We start from the raw sequence: 24,280 nt of genomic DNA, 5'->3' as shown, positions 1-24,280 counted from the left end.
GATATCAAATGCATTGAGGCGACACATAAAGAGCAGGCACAAGAAACAAGATAATACTTGAACATAAAATGTGGTAATTCAAGGTAATTTGCTATGTATGAGTTCACCTGACATGCCAGGGCCTCACTATAAATTACAGCACTGCATTATCCACTTACTGTGAACAATTTCTTGGCAATGCTAAAAAGCGTTATTACTGTGAGTATCAACATTTCATCCATATTTGTGCAAAAATGCACAATATGTATCATAACCTCCTTTTATTCTTAAACAGGGTACAGCAGCGTGAATATTCATTTTTATTGTACATATTCTAAACATTATGTTAGAAAAAGGAATAAAAGGGAACAGACTTGTCAGTTTTTACTCCAAAACTTGGGGAACCTCGCAGTTACTTATAGTTTTCCTCTGTACAGTACATTATTATTCCATCTGGCTACTGTAAACTACTGTAATTCAGATTGATTATTCTCCATATTTTAAGTCTTTTTTTACCCTCAACACTTTTCTTAGCACTTACAGGCCTATTTAACCTCTCTTTGAATCGTGTCAGTATCCTTCACTAAAACAAAGAGCAGGGTTATTTATTTGTCAAACAAATACACTTCCACTTTCTCCCTCTGCCTTGCTCTTGCCTCCTTCCTTGTTAGGAAGAACATATTAGCATAGCTTTTGTTTTGAGGGTGAATTTCATTAAACTCTGAACAAACCCTGCCTCGCAAGCGCAGGCCTTTGATCTAGAGATGGAGCTTCTTAATTTCCATTCTCCAGACATTAAACATTGGGAATAGCTCCCTGCATTAAATCCAACCTCCCATACAGCAACTCCCACATCCTCCATGGCTCCCGTTCACTGCTACCAACACGCTATATGCTAATGATGAGAGGTCGCTGTTATGTCCTACTGTATTAGAGCACAATCCCTTTTCCCTTGCATCCTTCTTTTTTGTTCCCACATATTTGTTGTTATAGAAAACCATGGGCTATTTGGATTAGGAATCCATATCTCACTGCCAGAACACAGCAGGATGGAGCGCATACACAAAGATGTTCACAGGCTGAAAGTCTTTTAATACAGTTTAAGAACTAATACTGTGTTGCACAGGGTTAAACTTTTGCCAGCCCTCTCGAAGCAGAAAACATAAAAAATATTCCCAAAATCAGCATTTTGCCCTGTGGTAAAGTTAGAGAGACCTGTATTAACATGCCTCTGCCTCCTAATTATTATTTTAAAGTTTGCATCTTCTACAGTGGGTTCAATAGTCATATATGCTTCTTTAAGGAAGAAGCGGTGGTGTAAAAATAACTATGTACTGTATGCAACACAGAGGCAAGCAGTGCTTTTTTGGTGGGGTAGCAAAAGCAAATAGTTAGTGTTTCAGTGAATTCCCGAGTCACAGGCAGGGTGGCACAGTTTGAAGGCTTCAAAGGCTTGGTTTGGGGAGGCACGATACAGCAGGACGCCTGCCCATCTCCAACCAAACATACTTCAAATGTCTCTTGGTGGATATCATAAAGTTTCTATCTCAATAACACTAAAAGTGAAATGTGAGTAAAAAAAACAAACAAACAAAATAAAAGTGTGAATAAACTCAATTTTGAGCTCAAAATTGTTCCTGTCACTAAAATTGCTGAATTGAAAGAACAGACAAGGTATGTGCATCATGCACGAGCCAGTAAGAAGAAGCGGAACATCAAACAGCATGCTTTCTGTTCAACCTCACAGCCAACAAGAATCACAAAAAATGAAATCAAAAGTTAACAGCCCCTTATGTGCGGCAAGATGGGAACTCATAATGACGTCAAAATGTTTTTTCACTGGATGGAAAAGGGGTCTAGGAGTGTCCTGTAGTCAGTAAAAAAGTCAAAAGTCAACAATACTTCATATCTCACAGCGTATTTGCTGTAGAGGACTTCTTAAAAACCCCAGAATAGAAATCTGCCTTATTTTCCCACATAATAGCTGCAATGCACTGCAAATCAAGGGTGGAAGAAGCACAGAGATCTCACTGATGAATGATTCGAACTGCTTCAAAGTGTAAAAATCAGTGGAATCACAAAAAAGAAAATTCTGAAGCTGCATTATTACTGACTGATTTCACAAAAATGGCACCAAAGTTAGCAAGTTTTTAATAAAAGTTCTAACAATTATTGCTGATCTTTACAACTAGTACAGCAAGTGCTCTTGAAAAAAAATGCTACTGACTGTAAGGTATTTCCTCCACCCTTAATATTTATATCACATATAGTTAGGTCCATACATAGTTGGAGAGCTGTTCACAGAAACATATTTCAATTATAGTTCTATAATGGACATGGACATAATGTGCAGACTCTAAGCTTTAATCTGAGGGTGTCCACAGTCAGATCGGATGAAGGGTTTAGGAGTTTCAGCTCCTCCTGCCAACCTCTTTTTAAAGTGACTCAAAGGCTATTTCATGGGCAGATGGTGGATAATTCTTTATTATGTCATTATCATTCAAGCAGATAAAAGCCCTAGAGTTGATTTGAGGTGTGCAGCTTGCATTTGGAAGATTTTGCTGTGAACAGACAGCATGAGGTCAAAGGAGCTCTCCATGTAGTTGAAACAAGCCACCCTTAAGCTGAGAAAACAGAAAAAAAAAAAAAAACATCTGATAAACTGCTACAATATTAGGAGTAGCAAAATCTACAGTTTGGCACATCCTGAGAAAAAAAAGAAAGCACTGGTCAACTCAGGAACGCAAAAAGACCTGGACATCTATGGAAGACAACTGTGGTGGATGATCGCAGAGTTATTTTCATGGAGAAGAGAAGCCCCTTCACAAAAGCCTACCAAGTGAACAATACTCTCCAGGAGGAAGGCGTATCGATATCAAAGTCTACCATGAAGAGAAGACTCCATGAAAGTAAGTACAGAGGGTTCACTGCAATTTGCAAGCCACTCATAAGACTGTGGCTTATGAGTGGCTTGCAAAAAAACCAAAAAAAAAACCCCCAAAAAAACCATCTAAAAAAGAATATATATAACAGTTCTGGAAAAACATTGTCTGGACAGATTAAACCAAGATCAACCTCTACCAGAATGATTGCAAGAAAAAAGTATGAAGAAGGTGTGGAACAGCTCATGATCCAAAATATACCACATGATCTGTAAAACATGGCGGAGATAGTGTGGTGGCTTGGGCGTGCTTGGCTGCCAGTGGCACTGGGACACTAGTGTTTATTGATGATGTGTCACAGGACAGAAGCAGCCAAATGAATTCTGAGGTGTTCATATACGTACTGTCTGCTCAAAACCAGCTAAATGCAGTCAAATTGATTGAGCGGCATTTCATAATACTGAAACACACAACCATAGCAACCCAGAAGTTTATTACAGGCCAAGTCTGTCGTCTGATCTTATCCCAGTTGAGCATTTCACTTGTTAAAGACTAAACTTTGGACAGAAAGGCCCACAAACAACAGCAACTGAAAGCTGCTGCAGCAAAGGACTGGCAGAGGATTAAAAAGGAGGAAACCCAGCATCTGGTAATGTCCACGAGTTCAAGCATTCAGGCTGTCATTGTCAGCAAAGTATTAGAAATGAACATTTTATTTTCAGTTATTAAATTTGTCCAATTACTTTTGAGGCCTTGAACTGATGGAATTGTGTTAAAACGATTTCGTTGCTCACATTTTTATTCAATGTTTTTGTTCAACACGCTGAATTAAAGCTAAAAGTCTGCACTTCAACTGCATCTGAGTTGTTTCGTTCAAAATTCATTGTGGTAATGTACACAATCACAGTCAGAATAAAGTCGTCTCTGTCCAAATATTTACGGACCTGACTGTATGACTTGCCTTCACATGTGCGAAGAATAGTTCACCTTTAAGCTCACTTGCATTCCAAAAATGAGCTGACATAACCTCAGCAGATGCAAAGTATATTGCAGCTTGTGGAAAATAAGCTGGTGACAATGAGAACTGGAGAAATATTAAAGAAAAAAAAAAACTGCCAATACCACATTTGTGGAAGGAGGAAACGGAGGAAGGGAGGGGGGAAGGGCCACGGAGACTCCATCCATGTACCAGAACACCAGTGAAGGACAGGTGAGGTGCAGTGCGGTCGGTAGTGGGGTTACAGTACAGTTAGAGGTTTCATGAGTTACATGCTGTTTTAGTTTACCTTACTAGATCGTTTCCAGTTCCTTCTCAAAAGCATGGTCTGTAAATGAGACAAAGCGGTTACAGAAAACCCCCCAGTATCTCCCTTTAAAGGCTGAACGGCCAGAGGTTAAAGGGCATGGAGGTCAGTGATAGGGGTGTGAGGGGGACAGGGAGAGTAGGGCAGCCACAATCATGCAAGTTAAGTGAGTGTACAGTATAAGCACTCTATGGAGTCAGAAATTATTTATTTGTATAATATACACTGGTGCCTGTTGATAAATTTCACACATTTTAATAATTATTTTCTATACACTTGTTCTTCCTGCCCTTTTCCATCGTAGACCCAAGCAAAGGCAGCACCTAAAGCTCTTACCTGCTTACATATTTGAATTATTCTAATTAAGTATTTCACTTTGCTGGACACACAAATAGATTTTGTGGTGGCAAGATATAAAAATCTCCTTAAAATGCATCGAGTCTTCTTCACTGCCTCGCACTATGTCACAGATTTTGGCCCTCTCTGTTTTTGAGAAAAAAATGAAGAAATAAATCCCATCGTGTTAAACAAACGCTCATCAACTTTAATATAACTGAGTAAAGTCCCATTGTTGATGCTGAGTTGATGCGAATTAAAGTTATATATTCCATCTTACAGGTTCGTACCAGTAGATGGCAACAGAGAGAATTTATTACTATAACCTTGTACTCAATTTTTCACAGTGGGAGAAATCCAAACTGGTGCTTAACCTAAATAGAGTTTATTTGTTCTGTCAATTGTGGACTCTCTGAACTACAGTAGCAAATAAGCTGCAGAATTAAGACATCAGATCAAAAGGAATAAAATATTTCCCCCATGACTCTGCCTTGGTCTGAATCGAGCATGCAGGGGTCCAATTAACCAAACAAATAATTGAACATAAATAAATGCAACTCCGAAATCCATTGCACGTCCGCAGAGGCACGAGCTAACATAATTAGGAAAGAAGATCCAGTGCTCTTTGAACATGCAACTTTTCCACACAACATATTCATTACACTTTAGTTTATGCATATGTATTTGCTGAGTTGAGTTTCTACTAAGTGAGGCTGAACGAAACCAGCACATTGTTCTTTAGCACAACTTGAACTTCATTTATGTCCTAAAACTATTGACCTTTCTAGTGTCTTTCAGAAAAGTGATGCTAAAGTGAAGGATTAGGAATATGATTCATCCATGTTGATCTACTGTAGGGATGCGATACTCTTTATTTTAAAATAAAAGAGTGATTCCCCCGAAAAAGGAGGATTTGTAGTGTATGCATGAAAAGACAGAGATGAATGAAAAATCAGAGTTATTATAGATTTCCAGATTTCTTACAGCATCCCTCACGTCTCCCTCCTTTGGTGTCAGAGTAACGGATAGTTCCAGGCTGCCCAGGTTATGTTCAGGGTACTGTGGGTCCTTCAGGTCCAGTGTCACGTCCAGTGCCCTTTGGAGATAAACAATAAGCCATATTCACATGTTGTTTCCTGTACATATATAGTGTACAAGCAGTAAAATGCATTGTGGAAATCTGATTTAAAAAATTCACTCTGTGACGTTATTAGTGAATTTTATGTTAACATCAACACAGCCAACATAAACAAGTTATCGAGCTAATTTAACCTTTTACTAATTCGCTTTCAAGGTCTTTATACAGTTTTTACGGCAGGTGTCTTAACTTGTCATAGGTGTAAAAGCGCTGAGTTATACTTGCTCTATGACCTCTTACATGAGGTCATATTCTCCTCTGTAAAAACAGTATATTGTGTAAGCTGACTTCCCATCACACTGATTGCCTACTAGGGCAACCGATTAGACTGGACTCATCATTATTATCAGAAATAACACCTGCATATAGCAAGAGTAAATGTGTGCTGTTGCCAGTTTAGATTCACCCAGCCCCTATGTGACTAGAAATAAAACAAGCCAAGGTAACCAAAGTCATATTCATGTGCCTTTTCCCTGAGATGTTCACACTATATAATGCAAAATAATCAATTCCACTTGAGATACTATACTTTATACTGTAACAAACGGCTGTAAAAACACAGTACACTTAGATTATCAAAAATATTGATGGATCTGAGCTACTTTACAAACTTACATTATTCCTTTTGTTTTTGTAAGCTTAGATTTAGATGTACAGTACTTATAAAGCCAGTTACTCGATAAATTTTACTGTATTAAACTCTTAATATAGATTATAATGGAAACACGAAAATGACCATATGATACCAGTCTATCAGCTCATTGTATTATAAAGGTCATGTTCTATATTCTATGTTCTATATTATATTTAATTTTACAGTAACAAACTGTAAAAATAAATATGTCTGTACATTACTTTAAATAACAGGGATATTTGTTGCAGTGTATGTCTGTCTATGGTTTCACAGGCAAACGTTTAGCTTCATGAAAATATGAGCTGAAGTACCAAAGATTGCCACTAGAGGGAAGTCAAAGACTATATCTACTTGCTAGTACAGGCTTTGAAGGCAATCCATAGATACAGAGTCAATCAGACTGCTTACTTAATAGGGAATCAAAAAGACTAAGGGTGTAAAAGTGCATTAAAAAAAAGGCAGGTAATAAAATATTATAAGTCAAATAAGAGAAAGAGACCTCTGATGTTCCAGTGACTCCAGATAGAGGTATGCTGAGCCCATGAAATCATCCTGAAGTCCAAAGTCATAGTCAAAGACCTACAAAGGGACAAATATAAAGCAGCTACTTTAAGTACAGCAATGGTACAAATGAAGACCTTTTACCCTTTATAACTTCTACAGAAATATTTAACATTAACTTAAAGAAAGACATTTTAGAGCTAGGTGACATATAGGCAGCACGGTGGCACGGTGGTTAGCACTGTTGCCGCACAGCAAGAAGGTCCTGAGTTCAATTCCACCATCAGGCCGGGGTCTTTCTGTGTGGAGTTTGCATGTTCTCCCCGTGTTTGCGTGGGTTCTCTCCGGGTACTCCGGCTTCCTCCCACCGTCCAAAGACATGCAACTTGTGGGGATAGGTTAATTGGAAAATCCAAATTGCCACTAGGTGTGAATGTGAGTGTGAATGATTGTCTGTCCCTGTGTGTTGGCCCTGCGACAGACTGGCGACCTGTCCAGGGTGTACCCTGCCTTTCGCCCTATGACAGCTGGGATAGGCTCCAGCGCCCCCCGCGACCCTGAAAAGGATAAGCGGAAGCGAATGGATGGATGGACTTATCTTCTGTACCTTTACATACAGTGGGTCCCTCAGGGTTTCCACCAGAAGGCTAACTCTCTCATCCCACACTGGGTTGAGGTTCTTATGGATGGTCTTGCTTCTAAACACTTCCTTCCCTGCAATCTTAAACTTCACGTATGGATCACTGGTCCCTAAGAAGAAGAAAAGCAAACACATAAAAACACACAGTCATATGTGATTAAAATACAATTCTGACATAGGCTGTCGATTTAAATATTGATTGGACAAAGGCATTTTTCATTTTCCCATTATTTTAATGGTCAAACTGGCATTACCTTCTTCACTTTGTGGAATTTACTGAAGAGCAGCAACTCTTTTGTGAAAAAATATTTGCTTCTGCCCACTGATAATAGAGTAATCAGGACTTACAGGATTTTGTCAAAATAAAAATAAATAAATACTGCCTCTGCACAATTTCTTAACATGAAAACTGTATTTTTTAATTTTATTTATTATTTTAGACTATTTTTATTTTGTATTATTTATGCCAAACCCCCTCAGATCAATTTTAAATACAAACATATGAAAAGCTTGATATGCTACTGTGAAGCAGGCTCGGAGAGAATCGGCCACGTGACTCAAAGTTACGGTCATGTGATACAAATATGAACGCTGGCTTTATATGACCACTAGGTGACGGCATTGGTTCGTATTGGTGTTATTCTGTGGAGCACAAACTGCAAACAGGCACCGATGCTTACAATGAATGCAAAAACAATTAACTTTAATGGGATCAACGAACCAACCTAACAAATTTCCCACGTGTGGGAATAAAGGTTATCTTATCTTATCTTATGTTGTCTTATATTACATGGAAGCAAATAAATCTAATTTTAACCCATACAGAAATAATTTTAGATCAAATCAATAAAATGTTATTTTACAGCTGTATCCCATTACTTAAAACACAAGCTGCACTCTGAGAGGTTATGTGCACATTTATACATGACTGGCTGTTAAACTTCTCGTATGTATCCACATGTATGTGAGCTACTTAAGCACTGATTCTACGATTCCTCAACAAGCATCTATATTGTTCAGGACAGTAAACCCTTCCCCTTCAGTCAATTAGTCAATTATAGTTTAAGGGCTTCACATACACAACAACACTGGGAAAAAAAACAAATTAAAAAAAATATTTATATATACACACACACACCCACACACACAATCCTGTTCAAATAAGTATTTAAGGAAGAAAAACTACTCTGTAAAGCCACTCTTAATGTGGCTGTACCTGACAGTGAGTAGTACAGTGGTACAATGAAAAGCACCAATGCTGACTCTATTCCTGTTAAGTCAAAACAAAGTTTAAATGCAAGAGCAAGGAAGTGTGTCATTAGGAGTTTCCTAAAACTGTTGGTAAAATGTGCTTCCTGAATCGAGGCTGTTTCAAAGTTTGGGGAATGAAAACCAAACTGCATCCTCAACTATTTTGTCTCTCTGCCTAACAGTTTGGCAGTGAAGGATCTCAGGGAGTGAACTGGAACATAACATGACAGATTGTCAGAAATGTTCGATGGTCCAAGACAGTGTAAGGCTTTATATACAAGAGCCTTTTAAAGTGGATTCTGTACAATACTGGAGGCCAGTGCAGAAACTATAGTGACTTCCTCTTGGTTACTTGTGTTAGTGAACCTTGGAACCTCTAAATTAGCTACAGCCTGCTAATGTTTTTCTTTTCTTAGAAAATCCAGCCAAGAGAACAGAAATAATCCGGTTTACTGTAACTAAATGTATGAACAAGTTTTTCTGAATCATGGAGAGTCATTAAGGATTGCACTTTGGAGACAGTGAAAAGAAGCACATCTTGGTAATGAAATCTAAATTATGTGGGATTTGAAAAAAGAAGGTTTAAAATAACTCCAAGACTCTTAACTTGTGGCTTTAGTTTGTCAGCTGCCTAACTTACCACAAATGTACAAAGTTACAGTGCATTTTGAATGTGTCCCAATGCCAGCAGTTTTTGAAGACGAAAACAATTTTATTGTTGCAAAGTTATCATCTGTTGTCATTTAAAAGTTCCTCGTCATTTTTTTTTGTCTTCATTTACTGCATATCTGTTTTCAAGCATTTTCTATATCTACCCAAGGTTTTCTTATTTCCCCTCTGTTAATGAGTCTGCTGGGGAGTCTGTGCTTATCTAACATGATGTTCTGAGAGTAAAGGGTAACGTACTCTATACAGATTGTTAAAAAGAAAAAACCCTAGAGGCAAATTTAGTGATATTGCACTATATCTAAACAAAATCTGTTTGACTTGGGTAACTATAATTATGATGTGTAATATCTTCCAATGAAACAGTACCCTGATGTGACTGTTTATACAGTACGTGACTTGAATCACTGTTGTGCTATCATCCACTGTGACCAAAACACCAAGGGAGGGAATGGTAATATCGAGCAATTCTGATTTATCTACAAACAGAGATGTGCAGATGCACTGCACGTTAACGATACTTTCCAAAGTCAAAGGAAAAATGTTGACTATATGTTGTACATTAACATATGCTAAATATTGACAAGCAACAGAGATCAATAGCAGCCACAGAGCATGTCTTTTATATCCAACAATTTGCTCTGTTTTCTCTTAAAGAGCTTGAACTGCTGACTGACAGCACGGGAACTAGTGGATAAAAGCTTCTCTGCTCAGTGTTTGCACGTCTCATCAGTTCAAGATAGAGTCTTTCCCTATCATTAGCATGACAATACCAGCGAATATCTGACTCCTACATAACGACATTGCTGATGCTTATGAGAGGCAGTAAAGAACAGTAATGACACGACTTGTCGACTGGGTTATTTTGTCACTATAATAAAAATGAAGCATGAGTAATTATGTTGACGATTATCATCAGTATAATTTTATAATATACTCAATAGTTTAACATATGCAACATATTAAGTGGTGTGTTTTTTCAGTGCTAGGAGGCTTTGCTTTCATCAGGCCAGTGTCTTTGCAAAGACACTGGAAAAGGTGTCTATTTCTTCACATTTAAAATGACTCACACACCCTCAAGCTCACTTGCAGAGCCACTAGAGACACACACATGTAGCTTTTTACACACCGTTGCTCTTGACACGTTACTGCAAGGAAGCTGCGGCAGGAGGACACGAATGACAGGATAAGAAGAAGAAGAGAGGTAACCATATACAGCAAGTCACGTCAGAGAAACAAAAAGAAAAAAATCTAGAAAACGCTGCAACATCTTATATCACTGATATGAGCTGATAATTTATGAACTATCTGAAATTGTCCCAAACCACAGTGTGCAGCTAAAGGCATTATTTTCTAAAAGTGCTCCAACTTTCTCTCTCTATCTCGCTCTCGTTCTATATCCCAGCAGGTCAATATTCCTCAGACACACATCATTGATTCAGACCTTCTGCATCCCACAGTGCCAGCTTTATGAGGCCATAAACACATGCAGGCTGAAAAGTATGAAATAGAAAAGGCTTTTGCTGTGGGTGGCCGAATATGAGTGAGAGTGGGTACAGCACAGAGGAGCGAGCAGAGAGATGCTTTCTTGGAAACCGACTATTATGTATGACATTCATATCTGATTTTTCAAAAGACTGCACACTTGGGAAAAGCCCATAAAAATTAGGAGTTTTATGTCTCAAATGTGGGCTGTTGGGTAGATAGATCAATAAGCTATAGGTTTTTGTAAGAGGTGTCATGGATTGGTTGTCACGATCCTGGGTCAGCTGACCCAGCGTTTTGAGTTTTTATATATTTTGATGTTTATGGTTTATGTTCAAGTTTATTAGGTTATATTTCATTCTATTTTGCCTTGATTGCCATTTAGTTCAGTGTTTCTTAGATCCATTGTTGAGTCTGCGTGTTTCAAGTATGCGTGTCCCATGTTATCAAGCTCTTGTCATGTCTGCGTCCCGTTATATTTCCCGTTTAATTTTGAAGAGGTCTGGTGTCCCATGTTCACTGTGTTTACTTTCACTAACCCTGTAGTGTCATTATGCTCATTCTAATCAGCTGTTTTCCCATGTGTTTCCACTTCCCCGGTCACCTCCTGTGTGCCTTTAGTCTGTGTGTTTTCATTCATTCCTCGTCCAATCGTCTGCTATCCTGCTATGTCATGCCATGTTTCCAGATCTATGAATCCATGCCAAATCTTCACGTTTCCGGTTTTCCATGCCAGGTTTCTATGTTCACGTTCCAGAGTTTATGTTTAGACTTAGTTCTTCCCAGTTTAGGTTATTGTTTAGTGTCGCCTTTGACTTTTGTTTTGTAATGTTTTACCAGCCTTAATAAATGGCTCGCCTTCTGTTAAGTTTGAGTTTAGTTTTCGAGTATCTGCACTTGGGTCCACCTCCTCACTCCACACAGTCTGCATCCGCACACTGGGACACTGGTTTGCCAGGACATTTGTTCACCTTATGAGCAGAAAGCTACAGAACAGGAGGGACACTGGGTATAAGGAAAAACATGCAAAGGTCACAAAAATGGGTGCTCTGGGTACTGAAGTGCTACCATGGGAAAGTGATTACGAATCTCTGTCTTTCTGCCATTAAGTTGCACTTATGCTAATAAATATTAAGCAAAACATATGAGGTACTGAGAAGATCACAAGCAAATTTAAACTCTAAAGTCTTTAAATACACCATCTGGAAATCCAAAACCCAGCTTTCTGAGTCACATTTGCTCTTTCAGCTTTACACAAGGGGATTTTTAAAGCTCTTCCCTGGACAGGAAACAATCAGGTTGACTAGGCAAGTGGAACGAGGAAAATCTTGCTATCTGAGCAATGTTGATACTGGCTTGACATTAAAAAAGAAAGAAAGAAAAAAAACAGCTACTGAAGTGTGTGTTTTGCCTTTTTGCTTTAATAGTTATACTCCTAAGATAGCCTACACCTGTGAAGATTGAACAATGAAATAAAAAGAAATCATCTTATATGTATGTAACGTATTTTAACTGAACTGGTTTGGATGTTTAATTCATTGAATTGAATGGGTGGAAGAGTCAGCAAAGGAGGCTTATGGGACCAGATTCAGTAATGATAAAATTGGCTGACTCACATGAAGCTTCACCTACTAACATGATGCTTGTGTCAGCACTGTTGCTATGTTTGTGCGTCTCAGTTCATTTCAGTGAACAGGTCGGAAGCACTAAACTCTGTATTTGGAACAAGGGCTTTTCTCGAGCGCCGCCGGTGTAATCGAAAATCCATGATTTCCCCGAAATGAGATATTAAAGATTTGGTTTTCCTCCTAATCCTCCTTCCTAAAGCAAATCTTTGGCTCCACAGACCAGTGGGTAAGTGAGCAAAGAGATCTGACTGAGAGACAAGAAATTACCAAGAACACAAACAGCTAATGCGTGCTTCACATTCGCAGTGTTAATCTATTAATTTTGTATGATGCTTTTAAAACCAACCACAAAAACTGTGTAACAGTATCCGAGAGTAGAAATAAATGTATTTAAGAGAGGACTCAGAGGAGTACAGACCAGGTAAATTTGCCCCGGGAGTGGAACATCAACACATCTAAAAGCCCATGATACACTCTCAGCTCTCTGTCTTCTTGAAAGACAGCTGAGAACATAATCCACCAGACATTTATCTGTTCAGAACAACTAATGAGCACTGGCCATAAAAGCGCTGCTCTCTGTGTCACTTTGCCAGTAAGGCAAACTGCCATGTGGGACACCTGGGCCTGCAGTAAGAGCACGCTATCCACTATCCAATAAATAAATAAACAAATAAATAAAAACACCCACTCCAACAAAATCTTCAATTTCACTTTAAACGGTCATTTGAAAAAGGATTAACAAACACTCCAAAACAAGAAAACATTATTAGTATTACTCACACTCTTCAATTAAAGTTCAAGAGCGTACCTTAAGAGAATAATGTCGGCCTTTACTAAATGGGCCTTTAATGCTTTATTTCACTATCTGGAGTGCTGTATTAACTGCAGAGTAAGTTTAGAGGGCAAATCTATGACTGTACTTGAAACAAACTAAAGTGTACTCCACCACTGTGTACTCGTGAATGTTCACAGTGCACATTAAATCAAGAGTGGCTTCTCACTGTTCAAAGTATCAGTCTGAGCAGTTTTCAGTTGAAGAGCCCACAGCTCAAAGCCCGACTGCAGGTGAGGAGCGCCACGCTTGTTGGAGTTTAGGGCCTTTCTTTTTCCACCATTAAAGCTGTTGAATTTGTCAGCGTATGGCTCTATTGTAAAGTAAACTGAAGGTTCTGAGAGAGGTCAATGAGCTCAAATGGCCTGAAATGTGATGCGTGCCAGAAACACCACAGAGAGCCACATCAACTAAATCTTCACTCACCACCACCTGCGCCATTAACCAGATTTTCATCCCTGCAACTTTGTTGATTTCCCAAATAATTCAAAGAAATCTGAAGGATTACTATTTTGACACAGTGGAGACGATGCAGCACACAGGTTTGAGGAGACAGAGTGATCGAAAAACAGCAGCTCAGTTGATGCAGCTATTTTCCACATTTGGTATAATGTTGACAACCACTCTCATTATGACCTCTTCGGTTTCCTCTCTGTCTATTACCCCTTCATAGATCGCACAACATTCCCGCAACATTCCTGTGTTTTTCTTCTCTATTTCACTCCCTTCTGTCTCTCTTGAATAAATGTCTTCACTAAAACTCCCCAAAATAGTTTCAAGTTGATTTCTTGCTTTTGGTATTAATGCACAGCTTTGACATACACTCACATTATCAAAAATCCTATTCCCATCCCTCACGCAGCCTCTCATGTCATCATGTGGAAAAGCCCAGCTTTTCCTCCTGGGACAATGCAAACAGGATCTGCAGTCTCAATGTGACAAAAATCATGAAGCGTACAGCATCTCACTGTTTTTTCAGCTCATTGTTTCTGGTATTATGAGAAAATATTATAGACAATAACTTGTACGTATAATTTTCCAAAATGATGAACGGGAACACTGCCAACCTTGTGAAAACAGCTTGTTTCTCATCATTTGCATTTGACTTTGCAGTACTCGTTGTGAATTTGAGACACTTTCAAAAACTATGAGTTCCAGCTCCAGTTAAATGAGGCTGCCACACAGTCATTACAGGGACAGAGTGAAAATATAGACAAGGTTCATCAAAGTCTAATGCTTCCATTTAAAAATCAATTCAAGTGGATGCAAGTATCCCAAACAATGCTCCAATCAAACCCCTTAACAATCACTAATGTCTTAGGAGAAAACTCATCAAAGGAAATGAAGTTTGTGATTGTGGCATTCATGCACTCACAGTGAAGCAGTCATTCAAACCCCACTACAATATTCCCTTCTTGCTTTTTTGTGACTACCTCATTTCCATGCTGATGTGTGTTTCTGTTAGACACAGCCACACATTTAAGGACAAACACGCCTCTAGTTTATTATTCACGCAGGGGCAAAAAATGGAACAGTTTTAAACTAATGTTGGAAACCAAAGATGGTGATGTCATGCCTACTATAACACTGATATATCTGATATAAAACTGATATATCGCTTGACCTGCCCTTGATAGTTCAATATAAACCAGGTGACATGTCCATATCTTTCTTTCTTACTTCCTAAACAATCCACAAAAGGCACAGACCACGCAATTCCAGTACTGGTATAGTCCGCTCCACATGACACTATCTTAATGAAGGCTCTCTAATGACTTAATGAAAGGTGCTTGTTTCTGACTCCAGGGTGAAAGGTGTAATAAGGTGTAATAAGGTGTAATAAGACAACAATGGTGTCTGTCACATTGATTTACGCTGCTGTGCAGAATAATTCGTTATTCTTCTTCCTCATTTTCATCATCAATTACTAGATGCTCATTATACATTCATGATCAATAGCTTTATGTGTCAGTACAGGGCAGACAAACGGGTCTGAATTATTAAATGATAATATATGAGCAGTTAATCACATGTCAGCATAGGAGAGTGTAATAGTATGCTCTAAAAATACGTATAACACTCAATAAGAAGAGTTTTAATTTCGCTGTGAGGGGTGGCTGAAGGGTGGAGGTGGAAATAAATGGGCCTTTAACGAGTTCAGCAGTATAATCTTGTTTTTATTTCCTTTTAACTTCACAAAAGTTGAGTCGGCTGCACAGCAGGCCGAATTGATACAAAAGTAAACAAGGGAATCGATTTTTAAAGAAAGGAAAGTTCCGAGAGGGCTGGATTTGCTGATAGGTGCTAAACAAATACAAATGTGGCAGACAAAAACACAGAAACACACTGAACACATCAGAGAGACTCAAAAGCCAATGAATGTGAATAAAAGAGAAAGGAGGGAGCACCTTAGAGTGTGTGGGAATGCTGTTCCATAGTTTGGGGGCACGCATGGAGAACACATGATTTCCTCTAAGTGTGAATCTAAAGTGTGGGACAGCCAGAAAAATCTAATGAGCTGAGCTGAGGCACCTAAAAATGGTGTAGGAGTGCAAAAGGTCAGTGATATAAGGAGCCAAACTATGAAGGTCTTTACAGACAAATATAAATCAATTCTAAACCTCACAACCAAGCAATGGCGAGAAGCTGAAATAGGTGTAATATGATCTTGTTTTTTGGGTGCCTGTGAGGAGCCTGATGGCAGCATTATGAACAAGCTGAAGACGGCATAGAGAGCACTGAGTGAAACCAGAGTAAAGTGGCTCGCATCAGCCCACGTGAAAGAAATGGAGGCATAAATGAGAGATCACATAAAGAAAAGTTTTGGTCGTTGTCTTGACATCGATGGACAAGCTGCCAAAAAAAGAGGCCAATTTCTGTTTTAAGCTCATACGGCTGAAGCTCAAACTGCTTAAAAGCAAGAACTCCTCCCAACATCAGGAAACCCCCCTCTCCTTCATGCTACGCTTGGCACAAATACCCACAAGGAGTCCAAAGTCCATGCACTGGCAATACAAACTATGTGTTATATTACAGATTATACACTAGTGTAGTACAAAATCCAAAAACATACAACAATAAACCTGCCAACTATTTTCCCAAAATAAAGGTATGCAAATACACTGAGCAAAAATTTACCAACAATCTGATGTCAGGTTTGTAGATCCTGGCCCTTTGCGCTAACATTTTCAGTGAGTAAAGCAGAATGAATATAAATGACAAAACACCTGCTGACAGCATTAGAAGTCCATCAATAATGCATTATGTCATAATAAAACACCTGCTCTGTTATTCAGTCAATGAGACTAATAGTATTTTTTAATTATCAAATACAACAAAATTAGGTAAACATAAGCCAAAATCACAGTGTATGTGACTACAATACATATTAATGCAATAATTTTGACACTATAATAAATATATATATAAAAACTACCTTTGGAAATAAGTCAATCTAACATCTAATTTGTAGCATTTAGGAATTCAGTGTGATTAATCTCAGAAAACGAGACCGTACAAAGTTCTAACCTTGAAAGGCCCAGCTTTATTAACCTCACTAATACAGTGTGAGAAGATTTATTCGGAGTTAGCCAATAGGTTACCTGTCAAAACCTCTGTTATTAAGAACCACACTGGAGGAGGCTCACTGATGTGTGTCATGAGATCTGAGACAGGAGGAGAGAAAAATGCAGTAAAACTTCCCATAAAGCCCTCAGTCATGCTCGAGCTGCACGCCCAGAACGGGTTCACGTTTAGGTTGTAGAAGCTGTGTGTGGCTGCAAATATGACTGTGTGTGTATCCTGGTCTATGTGTAATGTCAGGACTGACTGATGGTTGCAGCTCTGGGGATTCCCATTAGGCAGAATGCAATCTGGTAAAGAGGCTGTACTGGGTGAGACTCCACATAAGGTACTTCATCTCGAGATAGTGAAATATTGGTTGAGAACCTGCTTCATTGCAACTGCACACAATCACACGCTCTGCGCCTCTTCTGATGTAAGCTTTAAGCTTACTTCCATGGCCTGAAATTTACCCAATATTAAGCTTCACTAATACTAAAGCCCAAAGTGACAGGTTAGATAGCAGCATGAGCATCCGACTCATACAGCTGAGCTGAACTAGCAGAGAAAGACAAAGAGAAGAGCGTGCACGGCTTGTAGGAGAATAGCATGGGAGGTGAGAAAGTAATTAAGGACACCTAAAATAAAACAAAACACAGCATGTTGCTAGTGGTGTCAAGCTCTGTCACTGTCACTGTACTTTGCAAACTGAAAACTAATCATTGCAAACCTTCACACTAATACCTAAGCCACAATCACAGTGCATACTGCCTCAAGATGAATTCATCTGCAGCTATCTACAAAGAGAGAGCCACAACACTGTTAATCACCCTGTAATAGTGTTTAGGCCTGCTTGTGCTCAGCTGTTTGTCTGTTCCTGCAGTAGAAGTGTACTTAATAGTCAAGTTTGCAATAATACAGGATGCATTAAATATTTGCAGCACCTGTGCTCCTCTCCTCCCAAATGTAGAAAAACACAAGGACAAACAACATTTGCATATTCAGTTACACTGTAGTTGCATGAAATAGTAAATTATTAACCCTCTGAGCTAAGCTAAACTCATCTATAAATCAATCAGCAGGAAGAAATCCTGGATTATGTTAAACATTTCTACAAACAGAGAGCTGGTGTTGAAAGTAATACTTCTAAACAAGAGACAAGTATTTTTCTAGAAGGAAACACATAGATGTAAATAATAACTTCAAAATGTACCCAAAATTAGGTTTCATAACATACGGCTGCATATTAAGTGCAAGATAGCGTAAGAGTATGAGTTTCGGACCGATACAGTTGAGGTGAATGAGCATGGCATCATGACAACGACAATAGAGAATAGGGCTGCCACGATTAGTCGACTAATCACGATTACGTCGACTATTAAAATCCTCGACGACTAATTTAATAGTCGACGCATCGTTTGAAGCTTTGTAAGATCCCAAAAAGATGCAGGAATAAGTAGTAGTATTTAAGAGTGTAATAACAGACTGAAACAGAAGATGGCAGCACTGCATGTACTACGGTGGCTGGGAAGTGCAAAGCGCAACAAATTAAAAAACAGCAACAAATTAAAAAACCGCAACAAATTAAAAATCCACAACAAATTAAAAAAACGCAACAAATTAAAAAACCGCAACAAATTAAAAATCCACAACAAATTAAAAAACCGCAACAAATTAAAAATCCACAACAAATTAAAAAACCGCAACAAATTAAAAATCCACAACAAATTAAAAAACCGCAACAAATTAAAAATCCACAACAAATTAAAAAACCGCAACAAATCAAAAATCCACAACAAATTAAAAAACCGCAACAAATTAAAAATCCACAACAAATTAAAAATCCTTGACGGAAAGGGATTGTCTGAAATACCGGAAGTGGCACAACGATTAGGCTTACTCCATATTTGTAGCTCAGAAAAGTGATTCGGGATGTCAACAAACGTTGAGAAACTCACACCTCACAGCGCTTCCTTATCACCCTGACGGTGCTTGCTGCACTACATAGAGAACCGGAAAATGTTTTGCCCGTTTTGTGGCGTTAGCTTCAGCCTCTTCACCCCTTTTTGTGCTTCCTGTGGACGGTCTCTGGAGCTTTTGTGGGACACAGACCAGGCTGAAGGATCAAACTCCCCGGGGACATCAAAACAAACAGAAAATTCTGAACAAAGTAATTTTGATATATTACTCACTTTTTGTTCTCTTCAGACAGTCTATGCTATTTCAGTTAAATAGCACGTTTATTTACCATTTTGGCTCCGGTTTCTGTTTCTGTTTCCTTATACTGTATTCTCGTCTACGTTTAGTAATGGAGAGTGCTAACCCCGTTTTGATGTCAAACGTTTTTCATTCAACCAGAACAAACATGTCCGTCATACAAGCAGTTCATGGAGTACAAAAAATCAAAATCCAAAGAGCGTCAGGCCTTCAGCTGTGGAGCAAAATTAAAACTCAAGCAACAGAGTAAACCTGTCAAAGTAAGCCATCACAGGTAACTTTATAAACGAGGATTTGGCAATTATTCTTAAAGTGATCTGGCTTTTATTATTTGTTTGTAGATCAATATCGGATTTATGGTGTCACAACAAACCGACTTAAAACCGCTAAGAGGGAAAACACTGCCCTTATTTATTACCCCCGAAATTACAGCCCCTGACCTCCTGAAGCAGGCTGTAGAAAAAATGAGAACATTCAACAAGGACTTGGTGGAGGGACCATATGTCCTTTTGTATCCTGACTGCACAGAGGTGATAAATGTGCCTGGGACAGAAAGGCCATTCCGATTGGCAGACTACAAAGAGGAAATAGGAAAGAACTACAACAGGATTTCTCTATTCATTTGCCCAGAGAGCCACTTCAAACGAGGTTTGTTAATTTTATATTTTGATGTGTTTACATATACAACAACTAATAATGTGTCTACTTTCTCAGCTCTGATTGCAGAGGATGGTACCTCAGACTCGGACCCTGAGATTGTGATTACATCAAGAAGCACAGCTGAGTTCAACCAGGCAGACACATTGGTGTGTACTTTTTTCCCCTCTCCACCATGCCAGAGGCCTGTGAGTGGCCCTGGCAGAGGTGCATGTCCTCTGAGTGCTCTATTTTTTTTCTCTATAATGATCATAATTCTGTAACATCCATGGGTCTATTATTTTCATTGTGTGATTATATGTTCTTTAAAAAAGTATTTTTTTTAAGTATTGATGAACTATCTAAATGCGATACGAAGTTGGTGAAAGCTTTGAAAAGTGCATGTTTTTCATCTTAGGTTTTCAAACCACAAGACCAGAGTACCCCTAATGGTAAACATGCAGAGAAGGAGTAAGTTATTTAAGAGCTTGTTCTGCTATATATTAGAGTTGGGCAATACAATATATGTCTTTGTTTTATTTCAGGGAATATTGATCACGATATAAACCGCTAGATTTGTACATATTAAATGTGCCGTTGCTCATGGTAAATGGTAAATGGCCTGTATTTGTAAAGCGCTTTATTAGTCCCTAAGGACAAAGCGCTTTACACATCCATTCATCCATTCACACACACATTCACACACTGGTGATGGCAGCTACATTGTAGCCACAGCCACCGTGGGGCGCACTGACAGAGGCGAGGCTGCCGAACACTGGCGCCACCAGTAGGCAATGGGTGAAGTGTCTAGCCCAAGGGCACAACGACCAAGACTGTCCGATCCGGGGCTCGAACCGGCAACCTTCCGATTACAAGGTGAACTTAAAATTTCACATAAGTAAGATGTGAAATCCTCAGAAGCTTGTTTTGATTTAAATATTTATTTCCTGTCATAAGTTCAGACAGACGGATGTATTAACATATTACATCCGTTTCAGATAACTAAAAAAAGGTACATGTTAAAAACTAAATCAAAAGTCAGGGATAAAGATTTCCAGTTTCAAAAGACAACAAACACCAGATCACTCAATTGCTTGGTCAATTACATTTAAAAACAAAAAAGAATGATTCTAAACATAAATCTTAGTTTACAGTAAGTTTTACAGGAGAACAGACATAAAATTGACAAAGTCTTTGTCAATATCAAATGAATAAGCTAAGAAATAAAAGCAAATTCTCCTAATCTCTCCTTGTATATTTATTTTAATGGTTGGTTTAGATGTAAATGGTGCCCAAACATCTCCACGGGTGGCGCTGCTACTTCACTGTGCTGCAGGTAACAAGTCACCCTAACTGGACATGATGCTGTTCCCAGAGCGATTGGTTGCTGCGCTACTTGATAAGGATTGACTATTCTTATGTCAATGAAAAAAAAGAGTGATTAGAGGAATAAGCAGCATATAAAATGGATGGATGGATAGCTCTATTGCAATAGTCTCATATTTCCTTTGAGAGAAAAGTATACTGCAATACATATTGTTATTTTATTGCCCCGCCCTAATATAAATATTTATTGGTTTCATAGCCTTTTTATAATGTTGGTATCATAAATAATATTGAACTGTATGAGCTTCTTATCTGGACATTTTAATTCCAATACTCTTATTCTGTTTCAGACATGCTCCAGGACCTTCATCTATCATACAGCCATGTCAGGTATTTGGGCAATTTATGTCAGCATGACGTTTTTTGCTATTGCTGAAATAGTACAAAGCTATGTATGTTTATATACAGTATGCAATTTTTGTTCTTTTTTTTCCAGATTGTAATATCTGATACAGAGGATCTTGATCACCAAAACGAAACGAATCCAGTCATGAGTCCCTATAGGTAAATAAAATTGTGTCTTATATGTAATTTTAAATCTGTAACTACAGTACACGTTTGGGTTTGTGAAATGGGTAAAGATAATTAAAGGGTGAATAGAAGTTATTCTAATGTTGGAATTATAATTTCTCAACAGTAAATATGCAGACCTGTGTGCCCCCTGCATTGAGGACGAGGATGAAGAGCTGGTTGAAGTTGCTTCACCGATTGATGACAGAGCACTGTAAAATATCAAATACTACTTCAAATAACAATGCTAAATTGTATAGTCTTGCATTCGGTCTTTCATTTTTGTGATTACAGGGAAGACGTTAACATTAATCTACCTGACATCATTGCAAACTTATCCAGTGCTATTCATCATGGAAGTGTCAGCAGATTCAACATCTCAAGAGCAAATGTCTGGGATGGAGCAGTCAGGGGTTTCAGGCGGTTGTCATACTCTGAAACCAATGACATGCTGGTTAAATTTACTGATGATTCTGGCATTCTAGAAGAAGGACTTGATGCAGGTGGCCCAAAACGAGAGTTTTTGAGTCTGCTAATGAAACACATGAAAGATCGTCCCATTTTTGATGGACCCGAAGGACGTCGATTCCTCGTCTACAATGCAAAGGGTATGCAATGATCAGATGTTTGATAAACTTAATTTAAAGACTTTTTTGGACTTTTAAATCAATTTGTTTTTAATTATTATCAGAAGCAACTCATAATAATTTCTTGGATTATTTCAAAACAGCATTAGTCTGTCTATCTGATCGATCTATCTGACATCGATCGGATCTGATCGATCGGTAGAGAGAGGTGTGTGTGTGAGAGAGTTTATCATTTACTGTATTCATTCACAGCTGTAAGGGAGGATGAATACTACCTAGCAGGAAAGATGATAGCCGTGTCAGTTGTGCATGGTGGTCCAGGGCCCCATTTCCTGTCAGAAGAGCTGGTACATTATCTTGCAGGCCAGACTTCAGTAAAAGCAACAGTTGCCTCAGTCACAGATGACGACATAGGGAAAGCTTTACAAGAGGTGAGGACAGCGCAGGATTTGAATGCAGGATAGAACTACAGCTTCTTCATCTGTATGACATTAAAAAATTCTTTCTTTGTGTAGGGAAAAAACAGGAATGAAAATCAGACACGTAAGCTTACATTGTGTATGTCCATTTTTATGGGTTTTTCAGATCGACAGTGCTGGTTCAGTGGATGTCCTGCGTGACTGTGTCATAAAACACAGTACTATGCTACAGGTGGCTGGTTGTCTAAGGCATGTTTCCACAGTTGAGGAAAAGAAAGACATTGTGTCTGACTATCTCCGGTGGTATATAATTGCTCGAAACTCATCTGTAATTGACAGGTGAGACAGGTGAATTATTGTTATGACAGTGTTGTTCATAATTTCCGACTGAAATATTTTACATTCTCCAAGGTTTCCAAAGTTCACAGTTTGTCCATAGTTTGTGCATGTACTATGAACTGGTAAATGACACAAAGTTCTCCTCATTCTTTAGATTTAAAGAGGGTCTTTCAGCACTTAATTTCCTGAGTGCACTCCAGCAACACCCTACTTTGCTTTCCCCGGTCCTGTGTCACATGGAAAAGAAACTCACAGCCCTTGAACTTGAGAGACTTTTCAAACCTGACTTCAGCCCATCTGGAAGTAACAGGAGACGTCTGGAAAGTCAAACTGTGGGCTACTGGTCAGACTATCTGCTGGACTGTGAAGGTTTATACCAGTATTTCTTTTAGTACTCATTACAAGACAATGTGTTGAATTCACATATACATATATAATTTTTTAATTTTTTTTTAAATTTTTTGCAGAATCACAAACTGCTGTGTCGTTGGGCGATGTTCTGATGTTTGCAACTGGGCTAACATCACTGCCACCTTCTGGATTAGATCCACTACCAAGCCTACAGTTCCTGGATGACTCTTTATTCCCGATGGCAAATACATGCTTAAACTTATTGAAACTACCAATGATAACTTCATATTCCTTGTTTAAATCCAACATGGATTTTGGAATTCAAAACTCCCCAGGATTTGGATGTTTCTAGAATGTCTGGCCTTGTAGTTCAAACCTGCTGTTGATTTATTCCTCAAGTTTTTAAGTCAAATTTTTTTTTAAATATGTTATGAATAGGAGAAGGTGGGACATACTGGCGGTACAGCACAAATCCATTATAGTTTACCAGGTTTATTGTAGTTTTATTAGATAACCCAGTTACTTACAGCTGCTTCTTCTTGGCATTACATTGTAAATTCTGTAGGTTTTTTGCTACGGGACTTATCCAGAAATCTGTTATGTATTTGAGCATGTTTTTTTTATTCTAAAATGTAGGTACATCTGTTCAAAGGAGATTTAAAATGCAATCGCTAGACTTGATTTGTTCAAAGTTTTGACAGTGCTACTAAAAGTAAAGGCATTTAAAGGTGTACTGTGTTCTACTCTTAAAAGTTGTAATAAACACACAATACAGTGCAAGATGTGATTTTGATTTGATTTATTATTTATATAAATGTTCAGGACTGTATCTCAACTTCCATCAGCTAAACAAGGACCAGAATTATCAAGACATTCAGTAAGAATATGCTTTTACAAACACAAACTTAAACTTTTGGCGTCTTCAGCCAACTCATGTAGCCTAGTTCAAAAAAGCAGCATATGCTATAGGTTTTGGTGAAAACAACAAAAAGCCAGGT

At 38.4% G+C, this 24,280-nt stretch overlaps 2 protein-coding genes across 4 annotated transcripts in view; one reads left to right on the top strand and one right to left on the bottom strand.

Annotated features, from left to right (window-relative positions):
* The window catches only part of LOC146621102 (multiple C2 and transmembrane domain-containing protein 1-like), a 136,866-nt gene that overhangs the window by 57,744 nt on the left and 54,842 nt on the right, over window positions 1–24,280 (bottom strand). The window contains exons 3-6 of one of the 2 annotated variants that reach the window (XM_085368133.1): window positions 7,382–7,524; window positions 6,773–6,852; window positions 5,479–5,597; window positions 4,148–4,188 (exon numbers count right to left, since the gene is read on the bottom strand). In XM_085368133.1, coding sequence (XP_085224259.1) covers window positions 4,148–4,188; window positions 5,479–5,597; window positions 6,773–6,852; window positions 7,382–7,524 — 383 coding nt within the window. The remainder of the gene's footprint in view (window positions 1–4,147; window positions 4,189–5,478; window positions 5,598–6,772; window positions 6,853–7,381; window positions 7,525–24,280) is intronic. The other variant, XM_085368132.1, reaches the window with a different exon arrangement.
* LOC146621104 (G2/M phase-specific E3 ubiquitin-protein ligase-like) lies at window positions 19,403–23,656 on the top strand. 2 transcript variants are annotated; one of them, XM_085368129.1, is made up of 11 exons: window positions 19,403–19,702; window positions 19,769–19,860; window positions 20,109–20,161; window positions 21,367–21,406; window positions 21,513–21,580; window positions 21,714–21,800; window positions 21,881–22,194; window positions 22,426–22,604; window positions 22,759–22,931; window positions 23,086–23,300; window positions 23,399–23,656. In XM_085368129.1, the coding sequence occupies exons 1-11, from the start codon at window positions 19,411–19,413 to the stop codon at window positions 23,632–23,634; spliced, it is 1,749 nt and encodes a 582-aa protein (XP_085224255.1). In that variant the 5' UTR covers window positions 19,403–19,410; the 3' UTR covers window positions 23,635–23,656. The 2 variants fall into 2 exon arrangements, with proteins under 2 accessions (XP_085224255.1, XP_085224257.1); XM_085368131.1 differs by lacking the exons at window positions 19,403–19,702; window positions 19,769–19,860; window positions 20,109–20,161; ... (2 more) ...; window positions 21,714–21,800; window positions 22,426–22,604 and having other exon boundaries at window positions 22,112–22,194.

Source organism: Diplotaxodon limnothrissa, linkage group LG12 (genome assembly GCF_057381915.1).
Source record: "Diplotaxodon limnothrissa isolate DT_005_m linkage group LG12, D_limnothrissa_male_GT1.1, whole genome shotgun sequence".
Lineage (NCBI taxonomy): Eukaryota > Metazoa > Chordata > Actinopteri > Cichliformes > Cichlidae > Diplotaxodon > Diplotaxodon limnothrissa.
This window is presented reverse-complemented; position numbering and strand designations above follow the sequence as displayed.